General features: G+C 43.6%; 2 protein-coding genes across 2 annotated transcripts in view; one reads left to right on the top strand and one right to left on the bottom strand.

Annotated features, from left to right (window-relative positions):
* The window catches only part of MAGEC3 (MAGE family member C3), a 671,639-nt gene extending 653,539 nt beyond the window's left edge, over window positions 1-18,100 (bottom strand). Inside the window, 3 exon segments of the mRNA XM_055106666.2 lie at window positions 7,564-7,634; window positions 12,124-12,231; window positions 18,038-18,100. The gene's annotated coding sequence lies outside the window, so the exon portion shown is untranslated.
* A 76-nt stretch (window positions 18,101-18,176) lies between these two features.
* Window positions 18,177-19,642, top strand: LDOC1 (LDOC1 regulator of NFKB signaling). The gene has a single exon (XM_003804566.5). The coding sequence runs from the start codon at window positions 18,367-18,369 to the stop codon at window positions 18,805-18,807; it is 441 nt and encodes a 146-aa protein (XP_003804614.1). The 5' UTR covers window positions 18,177-18,366; the 3' UTR covers window positions 18,808-19,642.
* The last annotated feature ends 2,371 nt before the right edge of the window (window positions 19,643-22,013 follow it).

Here is a 22,013-nt window from a genome sequence, read left to right as displayed (position 1 = left end):
TTTTTTTTTTTTTTTTTTTTTTTTTTTTGAGACAGAGTCTCCTTGCTCTGTTGCCCAGGCTGGAGTGCAGTGGCACGATCTAGGCTCACTGCAACCTCCACCTTCCAAGTTCATGCCATTCTCCTGCCTCAGCCTCCCAAGTAGCTGGGATTACAGGTGCCCGCCACCACGCCTGGCTTATTTTTTGTATTTTTAGTAGAGACGGAGTTTCACCGGAAAAACACTACACTAGTAAAGAAAATGCATAATATTTATCTAATAATGAATAAATACCAGGAATTGAGGGACATTTTTAGTTACTAGCCTGCACTTTTCAAAACTGCCAAGGACATGGCAAGGAAAAGACTGAAGAATGGATCCAGACTGTGGAGACTGAAGAGACATGATAACTGTATTAGTCCATTTTCATATTGCTATGAAAAAATACCTGAGATTGGGTAATCTATAGAGAAAAAGAGGTTTAATGAACTCACAGTTCCACATGGCTAAGGAGGCCTCACAATCATGGCAGAAGGTGAAGGAGGAGCAAAAGGCATGTCTTACATGGCAGCAAGCAAGACTGCATGCGCAGGGGAACAGCTCTTTATAAAATAATCAGATCTCATAAGACTTACTCACTATCACAAGAAAAGCACAAGAAAAAAACGTGCCTCCATGATACAATTACCTCCCACTTGGTCCCTCCCATGACACGGGGATTATGGGAACTACAATTCAAGATGAGATTTGGGTGGGGACACAGCCAAACAATTTCATTCCATCCCTGACCCCTCCCAAATCTCATGTCCTCATATGTCAAAACCAATCATGCCTTCCCAACAGTCCCCCAAAGTCGTAACTCATTTCAGCATTAACTCAAAAGCCCAAGTCTAAAGTCTCATCTGAGATAAGGCAAGTCCCTTCCGCCTATGAGCCTGTAAAATCAAAAGCAAGTTAGTTACCTCCTAGATACAATGGGGATACAGGCATCAAGTAAATACACCCATTACAAATGAGAGAAATTGGCCAAAGGGGCTACAGATTCCATACAAGCCCAAAATCCAGTGGGGCCATCAATCAAAATGATCTCCTTTGACTCGATCTCCATCTCCTTTGATCATGTCTCACATCCAGGTCACACTGATGCAAGAGGTGGGCTCCCTTGGGGAGCTCTGCTTCTGTGGCTTTGCAGGGTACAGCGCCCCCCACCCCCCCCCGCCGGTGGTTGCTGTCATGGCTGGCATTGAGTGTCTGTGGCTTTTCCAGGAACACACTGCAAGCTGTAAGTGGGTCTACCATTCTGGGGTCTGAAGCATGGTGGCCCTCTTCTCACATCTTCACTAGGGAGTGCCCCAGTGGGGACTCTAAGTGGGAGCTCCGACCCCAGATTTCCCTTCTGTACTGCCCTAGCAGAGGTCCCCCATGAGGGCCCTGCCCCTGGAGCAAACTTTTGCCTGAACATCCAGGCATTTCCACACATCATCTGAAGTCTTGGCGGAGGTTCCCAAACCTCAATTCTTGGCTTCTGTGCACCTGCAGGCTCAACACCATGTGGAAGCTGCCAATGCTTGGGGCTTGCACTCTCTGAAGCCACAGCCCGAGGTGTACCTTGGCCCCTTTACCCTCGGCTGGAGTTGCTGGAGCACAGGGCACCAAGTCCTTAGGCTGCACACAGAAGGGGGGCCCTAGATTTAGCCCAGGAAACCATTTTTCACTCCTAGGCCTCTGGGCCTGTGATGGGAGGGGCTGTGTCTCTGACATGTCCCAGAGATATTTTCCCCATTGTCTTGGCTATTAGCATTTGGCTCCTCCTTACTTATGCAAATTTCTGCAGCTGGCTTTAATTTCTCCCCAGAAAAAGGGTTTTTCTTTTCTATTGCATCGTCGGGCTACAAATTTTCCAAACTTTTATACTCTGCTTCCTCTTGAGTGCTTTGCTGCTTAGAAATTTCTTCTGCCAGATACCCTAAATCATGTCTCTCAAGTTCAAAGTTCTACTGATCTCTACAGCAGGGGCAAAATGCCACCAGTCTCTTTATATTGCAAGAGTGACCTTTGCTCCAGTTACCAAAAAGTTCCTCATGTCCATCTGAGACCACCTCAGCCTGGACTTTATTGTCCACAGCACTAGCAGCATTTTAGTCAAAGCCATTCAACAAGTCTCTAGGAAGTTCCAAACTCCCACATCCTCCTGTCTTCTGAGCCCTTCAAGTGTCTAGGAAGTTCCAAACTTTCCTACGTTTTCCTATCTTCTTCTGAGCCCTCTAAACTGTTCCAACTTCTGCCCGTTATCCACTTCCAAAGTTGCTTCCACATTATTGGGTATCTTAATAGCAGTACCCCAGTCTATCCATACTAAATTACTGTATTAGTCCATTTTCATACTGCTATGAAGAAATATCTGAGACTAGGAAATTTGTAAAAGAAAATAGGTTTAATGGACTCACAGTTCCACATGGCTGGGGAGGCCTCACAATCATGCCAGAAGGCAGAGGAGGAGCAAAGGCACATCTTACATGGCAGCAGGCCAGAGAGCATCTGCAGGGGAACTGCCCTTTATAAAACCATCAGATCTCATGAGACTTATTCACTATCATGAGAAGAGGATTGGAAAAACCCACCCCAATGTTTCAATCACCTCCCACCAGGTCCCTCCCATAACACGTGGGGATTATACAAGCTACAACTCAAGATGAAATTTGGGTGGGGACACAGCCAAACCATATCAATAACTAAATATAATACATGCTCCAGGCTTGGAACTTGGATCTAAAAATTTCATTTTGGGTACAGTTGAAGGAAATCTTAATGGGGTAAGTGGAAGCATTATATTAATTTTAAGCTCCTTGATTTCGATAAGACTGTGGTTTTGTAGGATAGTGTACTTGTTTTTCGAAAATGCTCACTGAAATACCAAGTGGTAATGAGCCTTTCTGTTTGCAACTCTCAAATGGTTCAGAAAAAGGATTATGTAAGCACATACACATATATACATACAAATATTGAAATAGAGAACAAGAGTAAGTCAAACTTGGTAAAAAGATAGCAACTGGCAGCTGGGCACGGTGGCTCATGCCTGTAGTCCCAGAACTTTGGGAGGTCGAGGCAGGCAGATCACGAGGTCAGGAGATCGAGACCATCCTGGCTAACATGGTGAAACCCCGTCTACAAAAACTTAGCCAGGCGTGGTGGCAGGCACCTGTAGTCTCAGCTACTCGGGAGGCTGAGGCAGGAGAATGGCATGAACCCAGGAGACAGAGCTTGCAGTGAGCCGAGATCACGCCACTGCACTCCAGCCTGGGTGACAGAGTGAGACTCCATCTCAAAAAAAAAAAAAAAAAAAAAAAAAAAAAAAAGCAGATACCAATTGGCTCACCTGGGGGTTAGAATATCTAGGAATTCATAAAATTCTTACAAGATATTTTATAAATTTGAAATGATTTCAAGACAACTTTAGAAAGAATGGATAAGAATTAATGTGTCAAAAACAATTTACACTTTAAAACTTACTGTCATACTATTTTTTTTAATTTGAAACACATCAAACATCAATTCTGTGAGAAAGTATTTTTTACTCACTTTTTATAAATGAAGAAAAATAAGGAAATTTAGATTTAGAGAATCTGGAATTTTGTCCATGATATAAAATGTCATATGTAGAATCTGCACCAGGTTTTATCACCTCCAAGTCCAGTGTTTTTTTATAGTTTCATGCTGTCTTTGAAGATGATGTCTTAATGTTTGCCATGTATAAGTTGTTCATCTCTGGACCTTTGCTTTTTCATTTAATCTGTTTTCATTGGTGGGCCATTCTGCAGGTCCTTTTCTCATTTAGAAACACTGAAACTCTTATAGTAAATGACTGAAACTGTCCCCTGCAACAGTAAACTTCTGTGATTCCATTCCCATTTTTCCCAAACAGTGATGTACTGGCAGGAACCAGCATGAAATTTGAGAAAGAGGCTGGGAATTATCCTTATACAGCTCAAACCTCCACTTAATGAGAATTTTTCTTCAAATAATCCATTTCCTGAATTGAGACAAATTATCACTGAGTATTGTTTGTTTGTTTGTTTTTGCAATTAGAGTTATCATCAGTTTAAAATAATGGATTAAAAGATGTTAATTGCAAGCCACATGGTAGTCTCAAATCAAAAAACCTACATCAGATACACACAAAAAAAATTAAAAGTAAGAAATTAAAACATACCGCCAGAAAAAAAAAAATACTTTCACAAAAGGGAAGAGAGGAAAAAAAAGAGGGAAGGAAGACCACAAAACAACTAGATAAACAAATTTTAAAATGGCAGGAGTAAGTCCTTACTTATCAATAATAACATTGCATGTAAATGAAATAAACTCTACAAACCAAAGAAACAGAGTGACAGAATGGATTTTTAAAAAGACAAAATTGGTCAGGCACAGTGGCTCACATGTGTAATCCCAGCACTTTGGGAGGCTGAGATGGGTGGATCACCTGAGGTCAGGAGTTCGAGACCAGCCTAACCAACAAGGAGAAACCCTGTCTCTACTAAAAATACACAGCGGGAATACTAAAGCAGACAAGCTTCTGGGACACTTAAAACTCGGCCAGGCGCAGTGGCTCACGCCCAGCACTTTGGGAGGCCAAGGCGGGCAGATCACAAGGTCAGGAGTTCAAGACCAGCCTGGTCAATATGGTGAAACCCCGTCTCTACTAAAAAAAAATAACAATAATAATAATAATACAAAAATTAGCTCTAATGCCTACAAAAAGACATTTCACATAGACATACATAGATGCAAAACAAAGAGGTGAAAAAAGATATTCCATGTGAATAGAAACCAAAAAAGAGCGGGAATAGCTATACTTATCTCAGAAAAAATAGATTTTAACACAAAAACTATAGCTATAAAGAAGCTTGTTATCTAATTAAAAAGCAGTCAATTCAGAAAGAGGATATAATAATTTTAAAAGTATATGCATGCAACACTGGAGCACCTCAATATATAAAGCAAATATTCTTAGAGCTAAAGAGAGAGATAGACCCCAATACAATAACAGCTGGGGACTTCAACACCTCATTTTCAGGATTGAACAGATTATCCAGACAGAAAATCAACAAAGAAACATCAGACGTAATCTGCACTATAGACCAAATGGATCTAACAGGTATTTACAGAACATTTCATCCAATGGCTGCAGAAAACACACTTTTCCTCAGCTCATGGATTATCCTCAAGGATAGCCCATAGGTTGGGTCACAAATTAGTCTTAAAACATTCAAAAATTGAAATAATATCAAGTATCTTATTTGATCACAATGGAATAAAACTAGAAATCAGTAACAAGAGAAAATTTAAAATCTACACAAATACATGGAAATTAAACAATATTTTCCTAAATGAGAAGTGAAACAGTAAGGAAATTTAAAAGAAAATTAAAATATTTCATGATACAAATGAAAATGAAAACACAACATATCAAAACCTATGGGGTACAGCAAAAGCAGTACTAAGAAGGAAGTTTGAACTATAAGTGCCTACATCAAAAAAGAAGAAAAACTTCAAAATATACAACTTAAGAATGCATCTTAAAGAACTAGAAAAGCAAGAGGAAATCAAACCCAAGGCTGGTAGAAGAAAAGAAATAATGAAAATCACAGCAGAAATAAACAAAATTTAAAACCAAAAATAGAAAAGATCAACAAAATGAAAAGTTGATTTTTCAAAAACATAAAGAAAATTGACAAACTTTTAGTCACACCAAGAAAAAATGAGAGAAGAACCAAATAAATAAATCAGAGATAAAAAAGGAGACATTGCAACTGACACCACAGAGATTCACAGGATCATTAGAGACTACATTGAGCAACTATATGCCAATATATTGGAAAACCTAGGAGAAAGGGATAAATTCCTAGACACATGCAACCTACTTAGATTGAACCATGAAGAAATTCAAAACCTGAATAGACCAATAACAAGTAATGAAGTTGAAACCATAAGTAAAAGTCTTGCAGCAAAGAAAATCCTGTGACCCGATGGCTTCACAGATGAATTTTATCAAATGTTTAAAGAAAAACTCTTATCAATCTCACTCAAACAACTCCAAATGACAGAGGAGAAGGGAATACTTGTAAACTCATTCTATGAGGCAACTATAACCCTGATACCAAAACCAGACAAAGACAGATCAAAAAAGACTACTACAGGCCCACAACCCTGATGAACATTGATGCAAAAATTCTCAACAAAATACTAGTAATCCAAATTCAACAACACAATAAACACATCATTCATCATTACCATATGAGATTTATCCCTTGGATGCAAGGATGGTTCAACACACAGAAATCAATTATTGTGATACATCATATTGAGAAGTGACAGCGTGCTGGCAGTCCTCACAGCCCTCTCTCACTTTCGGCACCTCCTCTGCCTGGGCTCCCACTTTGGTGGCACTTGAGGAGCCCTTCAGCCCACCGCTGCACTGTGGGAGCCCCTTTCTGGGCTGGCCAAGGCCGGAGCCGGCTCCCTCAGTTTGCCAGGAGGTGTGGAGGGAGAGGCGCGGGCGGGAACCAGGGCTGCGCGCACTGCTTGCGGGCCAACGCGAGTTGCAGGTGGGCGTGGGCTCGGCAGACCCCGCACTCGGAGCGGCCCCAGGATAGCGGCCACGGAGGGTGTGCTGGGTCCCCCAGCAGTGCCGGCCCACCGGTGCTGCGCTCGATTTCTGGCCAGGCCTTAGCTGCCTTCCCGCAGGGCAGTGCTTGAGACCTGCAGCCTGCCATGCCTGAGCCTCCCCCCGCCTCCGTGGGCTCCTGTGCAGCCCGAGCCTCCCCGATGAGCGCCGCCCCCGATCCATGGCACCCAGTCCCATCAACTACCCAAGAGCTGACGAGTGTGGGTGCACTGCGCAGGACTGGCAGGCAGCTCCACCTGCAGCCCCAGTGCGAGACCCACTGGGTGAAGCCAGCTGGGCTCCTGAGTCTAGTGGGAACTTGGAGAACCTTTATGTCTAGCTAAAGGACTGTAAATACACCAATCAGCACTCTGTATCTAGCTCAAGGTTTGTAAACACACCAATCAGCACCCTGTGTCTAGCTCAGGGTTTGTAAACGCACCAATTCGCACTCTGTATCTAGCTACTCTGGTGGGGACTTGGAGAACCTTTGTGTGGATACTCTGTATCTAGCTAATCTGGTGGGGAGGTAGAGAACCTTTGCGTCTAGCTCAGGGATTGTAAACGCACCAATCAGCGCCCTGTCAAAACAGACCACTCGGCTCTACCAATCAGCAGGATGTGGGTGGGGCCAGATAAGAGAATAAAAGCAGGCTGCCCCAGCCAGCAGTGGCAACCCGCTCAGGTCCCCTTCCACATTGCGGAAGCTTTGTTCTTTCACTCTTTGCAATAAATCCTGCTGCTGCTCACTCTTTGGGTCCACACTGCCTTTATGAGCTGTAACTCACCGCGAAGGTCTGCAGCTTCACTCCTGCCTGAGCCAGCGAGACCACGAACCCACCAGAAGGAAGAAACTCCAAACACATCCGAACATCAGAAGGAACAAACTCCAGACGCGCCACCTTAAGAGCTGTAACACTCACCGTGAGGGTCCGCAGCTTCATTCTTGAAGTCAGTGAGACCAAGAACCCACCAATTCTGGACACAATATCAACTGTATGAAAGACAAAAATTACAACCATTTCACCGATGTGGAAATAGCATGTGATAAAATTCAACATCCCTGTAAGATAAAAACCCTAAAAAAACCTGGGTATAGAAGGAACAAAAGTCATATGCAACATACTCACAACTAGTGTCATACTGAACAGGGAAATATTGAAAGCCTTTTGTCTAAGATCTGGAATACAACAAGGATGCCCACTTTCATCATTGTTATTCAATATAGCACTGGAAATCCTGGCTAGATAAATTAGACAAGAGAAAGAAATAAAGGGCATCCAAATTGGAAAGGAAGAATTCATATTATACTTGCTTGCAAATGATGATGGTATATTTGGAAAAAACTAAAGACTCCATAAAAAACTATTAGAATTGAACAAACTCAGTAAAGTTGCAATGTACAAAAATCAGTAACATTTCTATATGCCAACAGCAAATAATCTGAAAAAGAAATCAAGAAAGTAATCCCATTTACAACAGCCAAATATAAAACAAAATACCTAGGAATTAACCAAAGCAAATGATCTCTGCAATGAAAACTATAAAACATTAATACAAGAAAATGAAGACACAAAAAAATGGAAAGATATTTTATGATCAGACATTGGAAAAATCAATACTGTCAAAATGTCCATACTATTCAAGGCAATCTATAGATTCAATGCAATCTCTATCAAAATACCATTGACATTCTTTACAGAAATAGGAAAAATAATCCTAAAATTTATATGGAATCATAAAAGACCCAGAACATCCAAAGCCACTGTGAGCAAAAGAAGAAAACTGCAGGAATCACATGAACATGACTTCAAATTATACTACAGAGTTATAGCAACCAAACCAACATGGTATTAGTATAAAAGCAGATACAAAGACCAATGAAACAGAATAAAGAACACAGAAACAAATGTACTTATTTACACCCAACTGATTTTCAACACAGGTGCCAAGTACATATCCTGGAAAAAGGACACTCTGTTCAATATATAGGGCCAGGAAAATTATATATCCATCCATATGCAGAAGAAAGAAACTAGACCCCTATCTCTTGCCATATACAAAAATGAAATCAAAATGGATTAAAGACTTAAATCTAAGATCTCAAACCATAAAGTTACTAAAAGAAAACATTCAGGAAGCCTGGGCGCGGTGGCTCATGCCTGTAATCTCAGCACTTTGGGAGGCTGAGGTGGGTGGATCGCCTGAGGTCAGGAGTTCAAGACCAGCCTGGCCAATATGGTGAAACCCCCATCTCTACTAAAAATACAAAAATTAGCCAGACATGGTAACATGTGCCTGTAATCCCAGCTACTCTGGAGACTGAGGCAGGAGAATCACTTGAATCTGGGAGGTGGAGGTTGCAATGAGCCGAGATCATGCCATTGCACTCCAGCCTGGGTAACAGAGTGAGACTCCACCTCAAAAAAAAAGAAGAAACATTGGGGAAAATCTCTAGGACATTGGTCTGGGCAAAAATTTCTTGAGCAGTACCCCACAAACACAAGCAACCAAGGTAATCACGGACAAATGGAATCACATCAAGTTAAAAAGGTTCTGTACAACAAAGAAATGAATCAACAAAGTGGAGAGACAACCAACAGAAAGGGAAAGAATATTAGCAAACAATCCATCTGACAAGGGATTAATAACCACAATAATGTAAGGAGCTTAAACAACTCTATAGGAAAAAATCTAATAGTCCTTTGAAAAATTGGGCATAAGATCTGAATAGACATTTCTCAGAAGAATACATACAAATGGCAAACAAGCATATGAAAAGGTGCTCAACATCACTGATCAGAGTAATGCAATTATGAACTACAATGAGATATCATCTCACACCAGTTTAAATGGCTTATATCCGAAAGTCAGGAAATAACAAATGCTGGCAAGGATGTGGAGAAAAGGGAACCCTTCTACACTGCTGGTGGGAATGTAAATTAGCCACTAAGGAGAACAGTTTGGTGGTTCCTCAAGAAAATAAAAGTTGAGACACCATATGATCCAGTAATCCCACTGCTGGGAACATACCCAAAAGAAAGGAAATCAGTGTATTGATTTCCTCATACTGATGGGTATCTGCAATCTCGTGTTTGTTGCATCACTGTTCACAATAGCCAAGATTTGGAAGCAATGTAAGTGTCCATCAACAGATGAATGGATACAGAAAACGTGGTACATAGACACAATGCAGTACTATTCAGCCACAGAAAATAATGAGATCCTGTCATTTGCAAACACATACAACGGAACTGGAGGACATTATGTTCGGTGAAACAAGCCAGTCCTAGAAAGACAAACTTTGCATGTTTTGATTCGTTTGTGGGAAATAAAAATACAATTGAACACATGGAGATAGAGAGTAGAATGATAGTTACCAGAGGCTGGGAAGGGTAGTGGGGGCCTAGGGGGGAAGTGGGGGTGGTTAATGAGTCCAAAAATATAGTTAGAAAATAGAAAGTATAAGCAAGGCTGGGCGCAGTGGCTCACGCCTGTAATCCCAGCACTTTGGGAGGCTGAAGCAGGCGGATCATTTGAGGTCAGGAGTTCGAGACCAGCCTGGCCAACATGGTGAAACTCCGTCTCTACTAAAAATATAAAAATTAGCTGGGAGTGGTTGTGGGTGCCTGTAATCCCAGCTACTCAGGAGGCTGAAGCAGGAGAATTGCTTGAACCTGGGAGGCAGAGGTTGCAATGAGCCAAGATCCTGCCACTGCACTCCAGCCTGAGCAACAGACTGAGACTCCGTTTCAAAAAAAAAAAGAATAAACAAGACATAGTATTTGGTAGCACACACGGTGACTATAGTCAATAATAATTTATTGTACATTTAAAAACAACTAAAAGAGTAAAATTAGAATGTTTGTAACACAAAGAAATGATAAATTCTTGAGGCGACAGGTATCCCATTTGCCCTGATGTGTTTATTACGTATTGTATGCCTGTACCAAAATATCTCATGTACTCCACAAAAAATACATCTACTATGTACCCACAAAAATTAAAAATTAAAAACAAAAATAATCACTGAGTGTTTAGGAGATGCCAAGGGCCATGAAGGAGGCTAGCAGGAAAGCCCAGAGAACCTGAGAGGAGAGGATGCTGGCTCAGGTGATGCAGGCCAGAGAAACTTCTAAGGCCGAGAGAAACCCTGTTTTCTCTTTTTCATATGTCCCTGGAACTGCTGTCCTCTCCAAGGAAGACCACCATGGTCTACAGTGATGAAAAGTTTCTGGAGATATAATTGCCTCTTTACTCTGAGAGGAGATTGTGTATCCATATCCCAGATGTAGTATGGATTTTTTCCAGATTGATAGGACAAAATAGAAAATGTAAATGATGAGTTAATGGGTGCAGCACACCAACATGGCACATGTATACATATGTAACAAACCTGCACACTGTGCACATGTACCCTAGAACTTGAAGTATAATAAAATATATATATATATAAGAGAAAAAAAAAGAATCTATGCTTTCAACAAAGCAAGAGGCTTATGTAAGAGAAAACCACCACAAAATACAAGATTTTCAAGGTGATCATCATTGCTACTGTTAACTAGAAATTACCCAGTAAAAGTACTGTGAACTGCCAAAAAAAACAAAAAGAAAAGAAAAGAAAAGAAAATTTAACATGTAGGTCTTTGAACTATAATAATAAATGCCTTTTTTTCCCCTAAAAAACTTATAAGAGCAGAATGCTTTGAATTGACAAAAAGCAAGATCCTGATATAACCTTATTTTATTCTTCCAGCTAGTTATTCAAAGGTATACTTTAGACTTTTAAACTTCATGGGTAAACTCATGGATACTAGGTTAACGTAAGAGAACTACCTACCTATTAAACTTCACATGCAGTTAATATGAGTCACTGCAATGCTACTAAATCTCAATTGTCTAGTGAACAATAATATGTAATCTGTGCACAAAAGTTTTTTGTAGTTTGCCAGATACTTTTATATGTTATGATTTGATATTCACTGCAGCCTTATGATATAGATATTAGTAGGATGCACTTTATTGATAAGGAAACAGAAGCTCAGAAAAAAGAATAAATGACTTACTCAAGCCACAAAGGTTGCAAGCAACAGTATGAAGACAGAACTCCTCTTTCCAAAAATTATTTTTTTTCCATAATGTTTCCCTGAAATGTGCTTCACTGCTTTTACATAGGCATACAGATTCCCTGGAGTAAACACGGCTGCTTTTGATTCTATCTTTGTCATACCATGACACTGCCAGTTTTCCCTACATGCAGCATCCTTGATGTTACAGGGCAGCAATATGCTTACGTCTGCTTGACTACAGACACTCACACAAGGAAAGAGAGGCACTCATGCACAAACACACGCTTCAGAGTTCCTCACAGGAGAGGATTACTTTTCATGTGTCCCAATTGTACCTGCAGGATTTTAATTTATGGAGATGACTGAGTGATGACATAGATAGGCCAATGTAATTGAAAGATTTTTGTTACTTACATTTCCCAATGTAAGTAGGAGGAGGCTCACCACATCATGCAGGGACACGTGGGTGAACACCAGGAGGCAGAAAGGAGTGAGTGGAAGCTATAGTCTTCACTGGCGTATCTGTGGGAAAGGCAAGGCAGGGCAGGCCAAACGGTTTAGAATGGGGTAGTTCGAATAATTCCAGCTGGTTTAGGGGGATAGGGCAGATCACTAGTTGTCTGATACCTGGCTTCAGGTTAATTTAGAGCAGGGAAAATATTGGCTTGGTACATGAGAACTAGATAAAGGAAGTAGTTTAAGAGTATGGGCTCTGGATGGCAAGGAGGATGCAAAGAACTTTGGCCATTAGTTTGGCCTTGTGATTAATGGATGCCAAATAGACAAATATAAATCTAAGAACACGGAACAGGGCAGTAGATTCAGAAATTGTGTTTTTTTTAATATGGGGCTCCTGCTTTTATCTGCAGCGTACCCTAAGTTTCTCCATGTTTAAGTCCTCTACTGCCAGGTAACAAACTATCTCAAAACTTAGTGGCTTACAGCAACTGGCATTCTATTTATTCATGGTTCTGTGGATCATAAATTCAGTTAGGGCTCAGCTGGATGGTTCTTTTGTTTGTTTGTTTGTTTTGTTTTGTTTTGTTTTTTGCTTTATATATGGTCAGTTGGAGTTAATCACTCAGCTGCATTCAGGTGGTGGCTCTGCTAGGCTGGAAAGTCCAAGAAAGGAGCTTCAGTCTCATGTTTGCTTACTGTCTTGCTGCTCCTCCACATGATCTCTCTTTCTCTACGTGGCTAGATTCAGCTTCTTCACAGTATAATGATCCCATGGTAGTTAGACTTCTTACATATGGTGGGTGGCTCTTAATAGGAAGTGTACCAAGTGGCAAAGGCAGAATCTTCAGTTATTTAAGGCCTTGTCTCATAAACTTTAAGGCACTGCATCACATTGTGTTTGTCAAATCAAGTCACAGGGCCACCCCAGATTAATGAGGCAGGGAAAATTATTTCTACCTCTCTGCTGAATGGCAAATAATTTGTGGTTACCTTCAATTCACCACACCCATTCTGCCTCGTGAAAAACTGAGTCTAGATCAAAGTAACTAGCCAATCTAAAAGAGAGGCTATTAAACAGTTAAAACAAAACAGGCAAACACAGATGATAACAGATCACTTTCTGGAGATCCATAAGAACAAATTCAACATGATGCCAGATATTTTCTAAAATGTACAAAAATGGCAGAAACAAAACACATGTATAAACTCTTGTATAATCACTGTGACCAATTATATTAAAATAACTAGGCAAGAGAAAAACTAACAACTATCTAGTGCAGCACACTGCAGGCAATTAATTCTATATTATGGCAATACAAAAGCCTATACATGAAGAATACAAAATACTTAACATAAAACATTAATTCATAAAAATCTTTCAGTTATAGAGAGCTGATTTTCCAGTTCTATATCTGGAACTATGACTTTATTTGCACCACGCTTTTTCTATATCATCTAAGAAACTGAAGCGTTGAGTCTCCTTAGAGAGAGAGAACAAGAGAGGGCAAAATTTGAATTTGCAACAATCTTATTAAGTGATATTTTGTGAGAAGGAGAGGTCTTAAGAATGTTCCTTTTTTATTTTAAGACATCAATATTATTTCAGGTATTTCAACCATAAGAATACATCAATTTAGTACATTAATAAACACGTAAAAATGTTCCCAGCACTTTAGTAAGCTGGAGAGGGCAAAGACAGGAGGGAGGAAGTTGTGCCTCTTCATTCCTCTCTCTGGGTCAGAGGTCTCTATTGCCCTCCAAATGCGGTTTCTGTACAAAGCAGTCCCAGGTGCACCTGGCTAAGAAGGGGGATGGGGAAGTCTGTGTGGGAAGAGATCTGGCTCTTGGCAGCATTCATCCAGTCCTCTCACAAATATTCTTTCCGAAGCTGTTTCTGTTCCTGGCTGTATATTTGAGTGCTGAGTTAGTTCACCCAGTCGATGTGTGCACACTCATCTGGTGGCTCAAGAATCATGGGAAATTTTCATGTTCATTTCAAGAGAATTTTACACTCTGGATGCTTGATGTGTACCAGGGCACGGTTTGGAGCCTGAAACATGGTGGTAGTGAGTGCCTTGGACTTGTGCTCTTGCCAAACGGTGGAGTCTAAGCCACCCTTAGGGCGTTCCAACCCAGAGCTGTCCTGATAAATTTTACTGGCCCGAGACAAGTACTCCCTATGAGTACTTGTCACAGGGAGTACTTGTGTCTGCCCCCAGCATATTCACGTTAAGTGGAAAGGAACATTTAAGGGCCACTCGAGAGGGGGAAAGAAAATGAGGAAGGCGACATGCAGCTGTGAGCAGGGTGAATGGAGAAGGAAGTGCTGATATGCATTGGCACTGGTGGGAGAGCCTCACAGGCACCTGGAAGCTGGTTAAAATGAGCATTAAGATTCTACATCTTCTATCAACTGATACTACATACCTCTTCCTGACTGCTTCTGTTGTGAGTCAGTGCTAAGCTGCTTGTCTCCATTCCCTTTCTCCAACCAGGGAAGCACCTCCCAAAGTCACTGCTCAGTTCTGGGCAGGACATTTCCTGTCTTCCAGGGTCTCAGAGCACACTCAGAGGGAACAATAGTGGTTGCCTCGTCTGGTTTCCTCCCTGAATCCCTCTGCTGTGGGGTTGTAGGGAGAAAATTAGGGCAGCATCTGCCTAATCATCTCTGGTTCCCCACTAGACCTGCGTGGGCCCACTGAAGTCACAAGGGTCCAGCACATATTAATTATTCAGAGCAAGGGCATGGGCGGGCTTTAGAGTTAGAGAGGTTGGCATGATGGTATAGCACCATCAACCTATTGCTTTATTAGGTTTAGATATTTACCTCCTGGGTCTCTGGCTCTAAAATGCCCATTCCCATGTCTGGTCCTTGTGTATGAGTCATTGTGACAGCCCTGCCAATCACCTGGCCCAGTGTCTGCTACAGAAAGTGTGCTCTAGGCCGGGCGCGGTGGCTCACGCCTGTAATCCCAGCATTTTGGAAGGCCGAGGCGGGTGGATCAGCTGAGGTCAGGAGTTTGAGACCAGCCTGACCAACATGGAAAAACCCTGTCTCTACTAAAAATATAAAATTAGCTGGGCGTGGTGGCGCATGCCTGTAATCCCAGCTACTCGGGAGGCTGAAGCAGGAGAATCGCTTGAACCCGGGAGGCGGAGGTTGCAGTGAGTCGAGATTGTGCCATTGCACTCCAGCCTGGGCAACAAGAGCAAAACTCTGTCTAAAAAAAAAGAAAAAGAAAGAAAGAAAGTGTGCTCCCAGGAGTCGAACCCTGAGTACTCTTCCTGTATTAGGGCCTGGATATGAAAGGTGAAGCTGGACACTACCTCTGTTCCAGTCAGGCCCATCCTGTACTCTGAACTGTAAATGGGCATGATGGCCAGAGACCTACTTTCCACATTTCACATCCCTCCCCTCAATCCTTACACTGAATATTTACGGAGCAGCTAGTAAACACTGCCAGGTGCTGAAGATAAAATTAAGAGTGAGAGTGGATCCCTGCCTGCCAACTTCTCAGGTGGCGGAGCTCATAGCACAGGAGAGGCCAAAAGCTCACATTCCTCCTATCTCTTTTTTTCACTGCTTATCCTTTCACCACTGTGATCTTCCCCGTGTCCCTGCTTGGGGCTTGGCCCTGTTTCTCTGCTCTTTCCCAGCCTCCTACTTCCATGGATGATCATTCAATTCTATCCTAAAGGACCGAATTGAATTTCTTTAAAAATCTATTCAGCCAGTTTTATTACATCAGTCATTGTTTCACAATCGAGACTGATTCATGGTCAGAGATAAAATACACTGAACAATTTTTTTTCTTTTTTTTTTTTTCTTTTTGAGATGGTGTTTTGCTCTTATTGCCCAGGCTGGAGCACAATGGCGTGATCTCGGCTCAGGCAACCTCTGCCTCCCAGGTTCAAGTGATTCTCCTGCCTCAGCCTCCCAAGTAGCTGGGATTACAGGCGCCCCCCACCACACCTGGCTAATTTTGTATTTTTTGGAAAGACAGGGTTTCTCCATGTTGGTCAGCCTGGTCTTAACTCCTGACCTCAGGTGGTCTGCCCCCCTCAGCCTCCCAAAGTGCTGGGATTACAGGCATGAGCCACCACGCCCAACCTTACATTTAACAATTTGAAGAGTATTTTTTGACTCTTTGTGCAGCCACAACTTCTAATTTTCATCTCAGCATCTTCACTCTGGGATTATTTTACTCGCCAAACATTAATGAAGCCTCTACTCTGGGCCAGAACTTTTCTAGGCATTAGGGATAGACCAGATAGCAAAAGCAGTGTTTCTTTGACTTATATATTCTAAAATGGAAGCAGATGATGAGCAAAGTACTGTATATACATACGACATGGTGGCCGGTAGCACAATAAATGTTATGTAGATAAATGAAGCAGAGTAAAGGGTTACAGATTGGGGGCAGAGAACAGGGTGCTCTGATAGGTCCGGTGGTCAGAAAAGTTCTCTCTGAAAGCAGTAGGAGGAGTCACGCAGCCAACTGGGATGACAGCCTTGCAAGGCAGAAGGAATAGAAGATGCAAAGGCTATGAAGCCAGAACTGCTTGATGGGTGTGAGAATCAGCAAGGAGGACAGTGATTAGAGCACAGCAGAAAATGGGAAGAGGCACAGGATAGAAGGAGGGGCCTTGTAGGCCTTGGCTGCAACTTTGCTCTTTATTCTCAGGTGAAACTGTTGGAGGATTTTGAGCAGGAGAGTGAAGGGATCTTTTTTTTTTTCTTTTGAGACGGAGTCTCGCTCTGTAGCCCAGGCTGGAGTGCAGTGGAGCTATCTCGGCTCACTGCAACCTCTGCCTCCAGGGTTCAAGCAATTCCCCTGCCTCAGCCTCCCGAGTAGCTGGGATTACAGGCATGCGCCACCACGCCCAGCTAATTTTCTGTATTTTTAGTAGAGACAGGGTTTCACCCTGTTAGCCAGGATGGTCTCGATCTCCTGACCTCGTGATCCGCCCGCCTCTGCCTCCCAAAGTGCTGGGATTACAGGCATGAGCCACCGCGCCCAGCCCTAATTTTTGTTTTAAAGGATTCCCGTGGCTACTCTATGGAGAATATACTATAGGAAGAAAAGAGTGAAAGCTAAGTGATTAGTTGCAGCAGTCTGGGTGAGAAAGAAAGGCTAGGAATCAGGGTGGCAGTGGTAGAAATGACAAGACGTGATTGAATTGGCAATATATTTGAAAGCAGAGCCAACAATTCATGTTGGCTCTAGAATCAGGGATCCATTCAACGTAGAAAAACAAAATTATTTAAAAACACAAACATCTTAACAGTTCATTTTTAAGTACAGAATAATACCCAGTGGCCAACGGCACTAATAGCAAGACAAGAAATAGAGAATCAAAGATATGTGGGATGCCTGCAATTGACTATTGGATGCTGATTTTGCAGAACTTTTTTATATCTTGCTACTTAGGTTTTGTGTGTGTGTGTGTGTGTGTGTGTGTGTGTGTGTGTGTACCATATTATTTCCCTACTAAAGAAGTCACTGTTTAAATACTACCTTTTTCATGAAAGGCAGGACCCCCTGAGGGTCTTCATGATCCTAAAAGGAAGTGTGACTCCCACAGGGCAGCCAGCAGTGTCAACACTTCTCTGAGTGAGATTTAAATAAGAAAGAAAATGTGTTAATAAAACATCACGCCAAGAGAATCTGGTGGCCACAGACCCACGAAGGAACACTGAGTTGTGCAAGCTACCTAGGTAGAAGGGTGGCTAATCCTTTCAGTTTGAACAAATTTACCTTCTGTGAGACCGGACTCAGCGCTCGCCAGGTCCTCTGCTAACGCAGGCCCCACAACCAGGAGCTAGGGGAGCCTATCCCAGCCTTTAACTGCCCGCCGAGAGACCTACCACAAGCCGGTGGTTCAGCGACCCAGCGCATCCTTTTCCTGGCCACGCCCTCTTTGTCTACACCCTTCCCATCCCGGCCACGCCCCCACGCCGCCGCGGCCCCCTCCCCAGCCTGGCCACGCCCCTCCCCCGTCGCGCCGGCGCACCGTCCGTCCGAATGGCCTCGTGGGCGGAGCTTGCGTAGCCTCCCGGACCCCGGCGCGCACCGTCTCCCGTCCCCCGCCCCTGGCCACCAAGCGCCTCCGTGGACACGCACTTCCTGCGAAGCCTCCGTGCGCACCTTGGCCGAGCCGAACCGAGCCGAGTCCTGTCCTTCCAGGCCGTTCGCAATGGTGGATGAGTTGGTGCTGCTGCTGCACGCGCTCCTGATGCGGCACCGCGCCCTGAGCATCGAGAACAGCCAGCTCATGGAACAGCTGCGGCTGCTGGTGTGCGAGAGGGCCAGTCTGCTGCGCCAGGTACGTCCGCCGAGCTGCCCGGTGCCCTTCCCCGAAACGTTTAATGGCGAGAGCTCCCGGCTCCCCGAGTTTATCGTGCAGACGGCGTCTTACATGCTCGTGAACGAGAACCGATTCTGCAACGACGCCATGAAGGTGGCATTCCTAATCAGCCTCCTCACCGGGGAAGCCGAGGAGTGGGTGGTGCCCTACATCGAGATGGATAGCCCCATCCTAGGTGATTACCGGGCCTTCCTCGATGAGATGAAACAGTGCTTTGGCTGGGATGACGACGAAGACGACGACGACGACGAAGAAGAGGATGATTATTAGGCCCTCGACCCTCGGGCCTCGGGGGGAGGGCCCTGCACGCCGCCACCCCCTCCCCGCAGCCCTCACCCCGCCAGGAGCCACTGCTCTCCCCCTTGCCCTCCGGTCCCCTTACCTACCCGCGCCCGTCTGCTCTCTCTCTTCATTTCTCCGTAGTGCTTGTCTTTGTTCCAGGAATAGCGCTCCAGTTACCTGCTGCTGGGGTCGGGGCTGGAGCCTCACTCACTCGGAAGTGCTTGGAAGTGTCATCTACCCTGGCCATCCCCGGGATCCCTCCCCTGCTAATCTGAACTGTGTCCTGAACCCCAGCTATTGGCCAGGCCCCTGTTACAAACTCCGCAGACCACCCATAGCCCTGCTGCTGCCACCTGCCCTGCTGCCAGGCTTACATCTTCCCAGAGAACTATGCTGCCACTTCACATCCACTCACCACATCCCACCTACAGACTACCACCTTTCGAGATCAGGACCAACCTGGAAAATGCCAGAGTTGGCTATGCCTTTTCAGACATTGATTTGGACAGCTCACCAACCCCTGAAGGGGCCGTTCAGCCTGGTTAGTTTTCTACCTACTCCGAGTGTCCTCCCCTGCCCCACCAGATTGCTGCAGGGGCGCGGTGTGCCTGGCAGCCAAATTGTTGACACTTCTTTTTTCCTATGCACTGGTTTTACACAGCTGTCATTTTTCTTTCAAAATTGCAGCAGTCCCACAGATGTGTGCATTTGGACAAATAGTACTTAAAAACAAAACAAACAAGCACTGAGCCCAGCTCCTCAATACTACCTGGAAAAAGCATTGGCATTATTTTCAATAAATATCAAGCACTAAAAAAAGAAATGATTGTCTTTTAATGGTTAAGTGCTATCACTGGCCTCTACCACTGTCACTCTGACTACCATTATTCCCATGGAAATCAGGGAATACAACCAATCCTAGTATTCCCCGCTGTCATCTCCAGGCTGCTGGGGACAGCTACCTCAGGGCTTTGTCAGGGTTCTGATGCTCCCTTCACCAACGCATTTCTTAAAGCCCTGGCAAAGGGTGTGTTCTCTGGGTCCTCCAGGGTGGCATGGTTAAGGGTTGGCTGAGCAGACGGCAAAGAGAGCAGTATTAATAATTAGACCATAACAATAGGCGTAAACCTGGACATATATATGTAATGCTCCTAATTCTCTGAGCTTTTGGATTCCTTAACACTGTGCCAGGGAAGTTCTGCCCCTTAATCCTTATTGCCTATGTGCAGCTGTTGAGTTCAGACTCCAGAGAGCCAACATAGTAGATTGTCACTTTCAAACTCCAAATAGCCAACATGTCACTTTCAGGTGCTCCAGCTAACATTAAGTCCCGGATCCTGGGCAAGTGCACCCATAAAGATATAGCCTGATCTTAACAAACATTTCGTTCTCCTTGGACAGACATCCTTAGAATTCCCACTCATAGATGTGTCCCAGATTCCTCCCTATGGAAATTAGCAAGATGCTTGGTTATCTCTTAAATCAGACCTTGTACTGCTATCTGGGGGCTATGCTGAGATCTCTGGGCCTGGAGGGTTCAGAGCAGTGAAGGGGGTGGCTGCTGAGAAGAAGCTGCAGACCTGTGTGAGGCCATTGCCCCAGGTTAAGTCATTGAAATGTTTAATGCAGAGCAGCTTGGTTGGGGATTTGAGAGGACTGCCTCTTAGAAAGGTTTAGGAGGATGTGAGGGGTTCAGAGTTCTCTTTTATATCTGTCCAGATGTCCTCATTTTACCATGTCTGGAGCCAACTTGACTTTATAACCTTTAATTAATTTAGATAACACATTTCCGTACTGTTTAAGGCCTTTTGAGGCAAGATATTGTATTTGTACTGGTAAACCTCAGTGTTGATTAAATGAGATATGGATCTTCATATTAATCACCTCATAGGTGTGGATTAAATGAGATCATACCCATGAAGCATTTAGAACTTTCCCTGCTACATGGTGAGCACTCAGCAAACCATGGGCTGTTACTCCTGGGCCAGGGAACAGAAGTCTCAGAAAGCAAGTCTCTGACTCTGAGCCTGGCTTTAGTAGGAAAATGTCAGCGTGAAGAGGAGCAGAGCAGGTTCAGGGAGAATGGAAATGAGAGCATGATAAGACCCCATTTACTTTTTGGAGTCTTATATGAAGCAAGAAACAAAGCTGTTTTACATGGTGGACAGGCAAAGTTCAGGGTAGGAGTTATATCTCACCCCTAGGATAGCTGTTTCTGGAGGGTGGGGACAGGGTTGCGTATGACTTAATAAAAGAGGCCAAGGCTTGGGTGGAAATGAGATCTGGGGCTCTTCAGGGAGCTGCTGCCTCCAAATCTGAATCAAGGAGACAGCTGGTTATTTAGAATTCATTGATCACTTCTCCCAGTCTCCTTGGAAAATATACAAAAACCCTTGGAAGAGAGAGATTATATTTGAGACATAATATGTGTGAGGCCAGATAATTACACTTTCTTCCTAACTAGAAAGGCCTTGAATTGGGGATAAATGTGGAAAAGTGAGCAAGATCTAAAAGGTAAAGGATCCAGTGAGACCAAAAATCATTTATTCCAAACTGATTATGGCCCAGTTATGCTGAGTGGAGTTACAGAAACATCTTTGAATAAAATGTGATCTCTGCCTTCATAGCGAGTCCAGTCTGCTGCTTTTACTGTGCCCTGGGTCAGAACTTTGATGATTAGTTACAGGAAAGGGCCAGGAAGAGAATCTAGGCTGTGATTAGATCTGGGAATGACCTTTCTGGGGTGGAAGTTGAGGACATATGAGTAGGTGTTCTGTGGAGGAAGGGAGGTTCAGTAAGGATGCCATGCCAAGGCAGCATCTGAATGGCATCTGGGAGAACTAGGCCAGGGAGCTTCTGTGATCTGAAGTGTACATTTCCTGAGTATGTGTGCATGTGCACATGAGCTTGCTGTGACCCAGTATGTGTGTGCTCTGTGTGTGTGTGTGTGTGTGTGTGTGTGTGTGTGTGTGTGTGTTAAGTGATGTCCTTCTTACATCATGGACCAAACAGGTTATGCTGTGAGATGCAGAAAAGGGATTCTGGTTACTTTGGGGGCAGATTCTGCAATAAAAGCGCAGATACTGGCAAGGGCTCCACCACCCAGGGAGGAATTCATGATAATGGCATAAAGCATGGCAAAAAAGAAGGGAGAAGTAGAAGTATGTCTAAGGATAAAAGTGCCACTTTGATCA

Source organism: Pan paniscus, chromosome X (assembly GCF_029289425.2).
Source record: "Pan paniscus chromosome X, NHGRI_mPanPan1-v2.0_pri, whole genome shotgun sequence".
NCBI lineage: Eukaryota > Metazoa > Chordata > Mammalia > Primates > Hominidae > Pan > Pan paniscus.
This window is presented reverse-complemented; position numbering and strand designations above follow the sequence as displayed.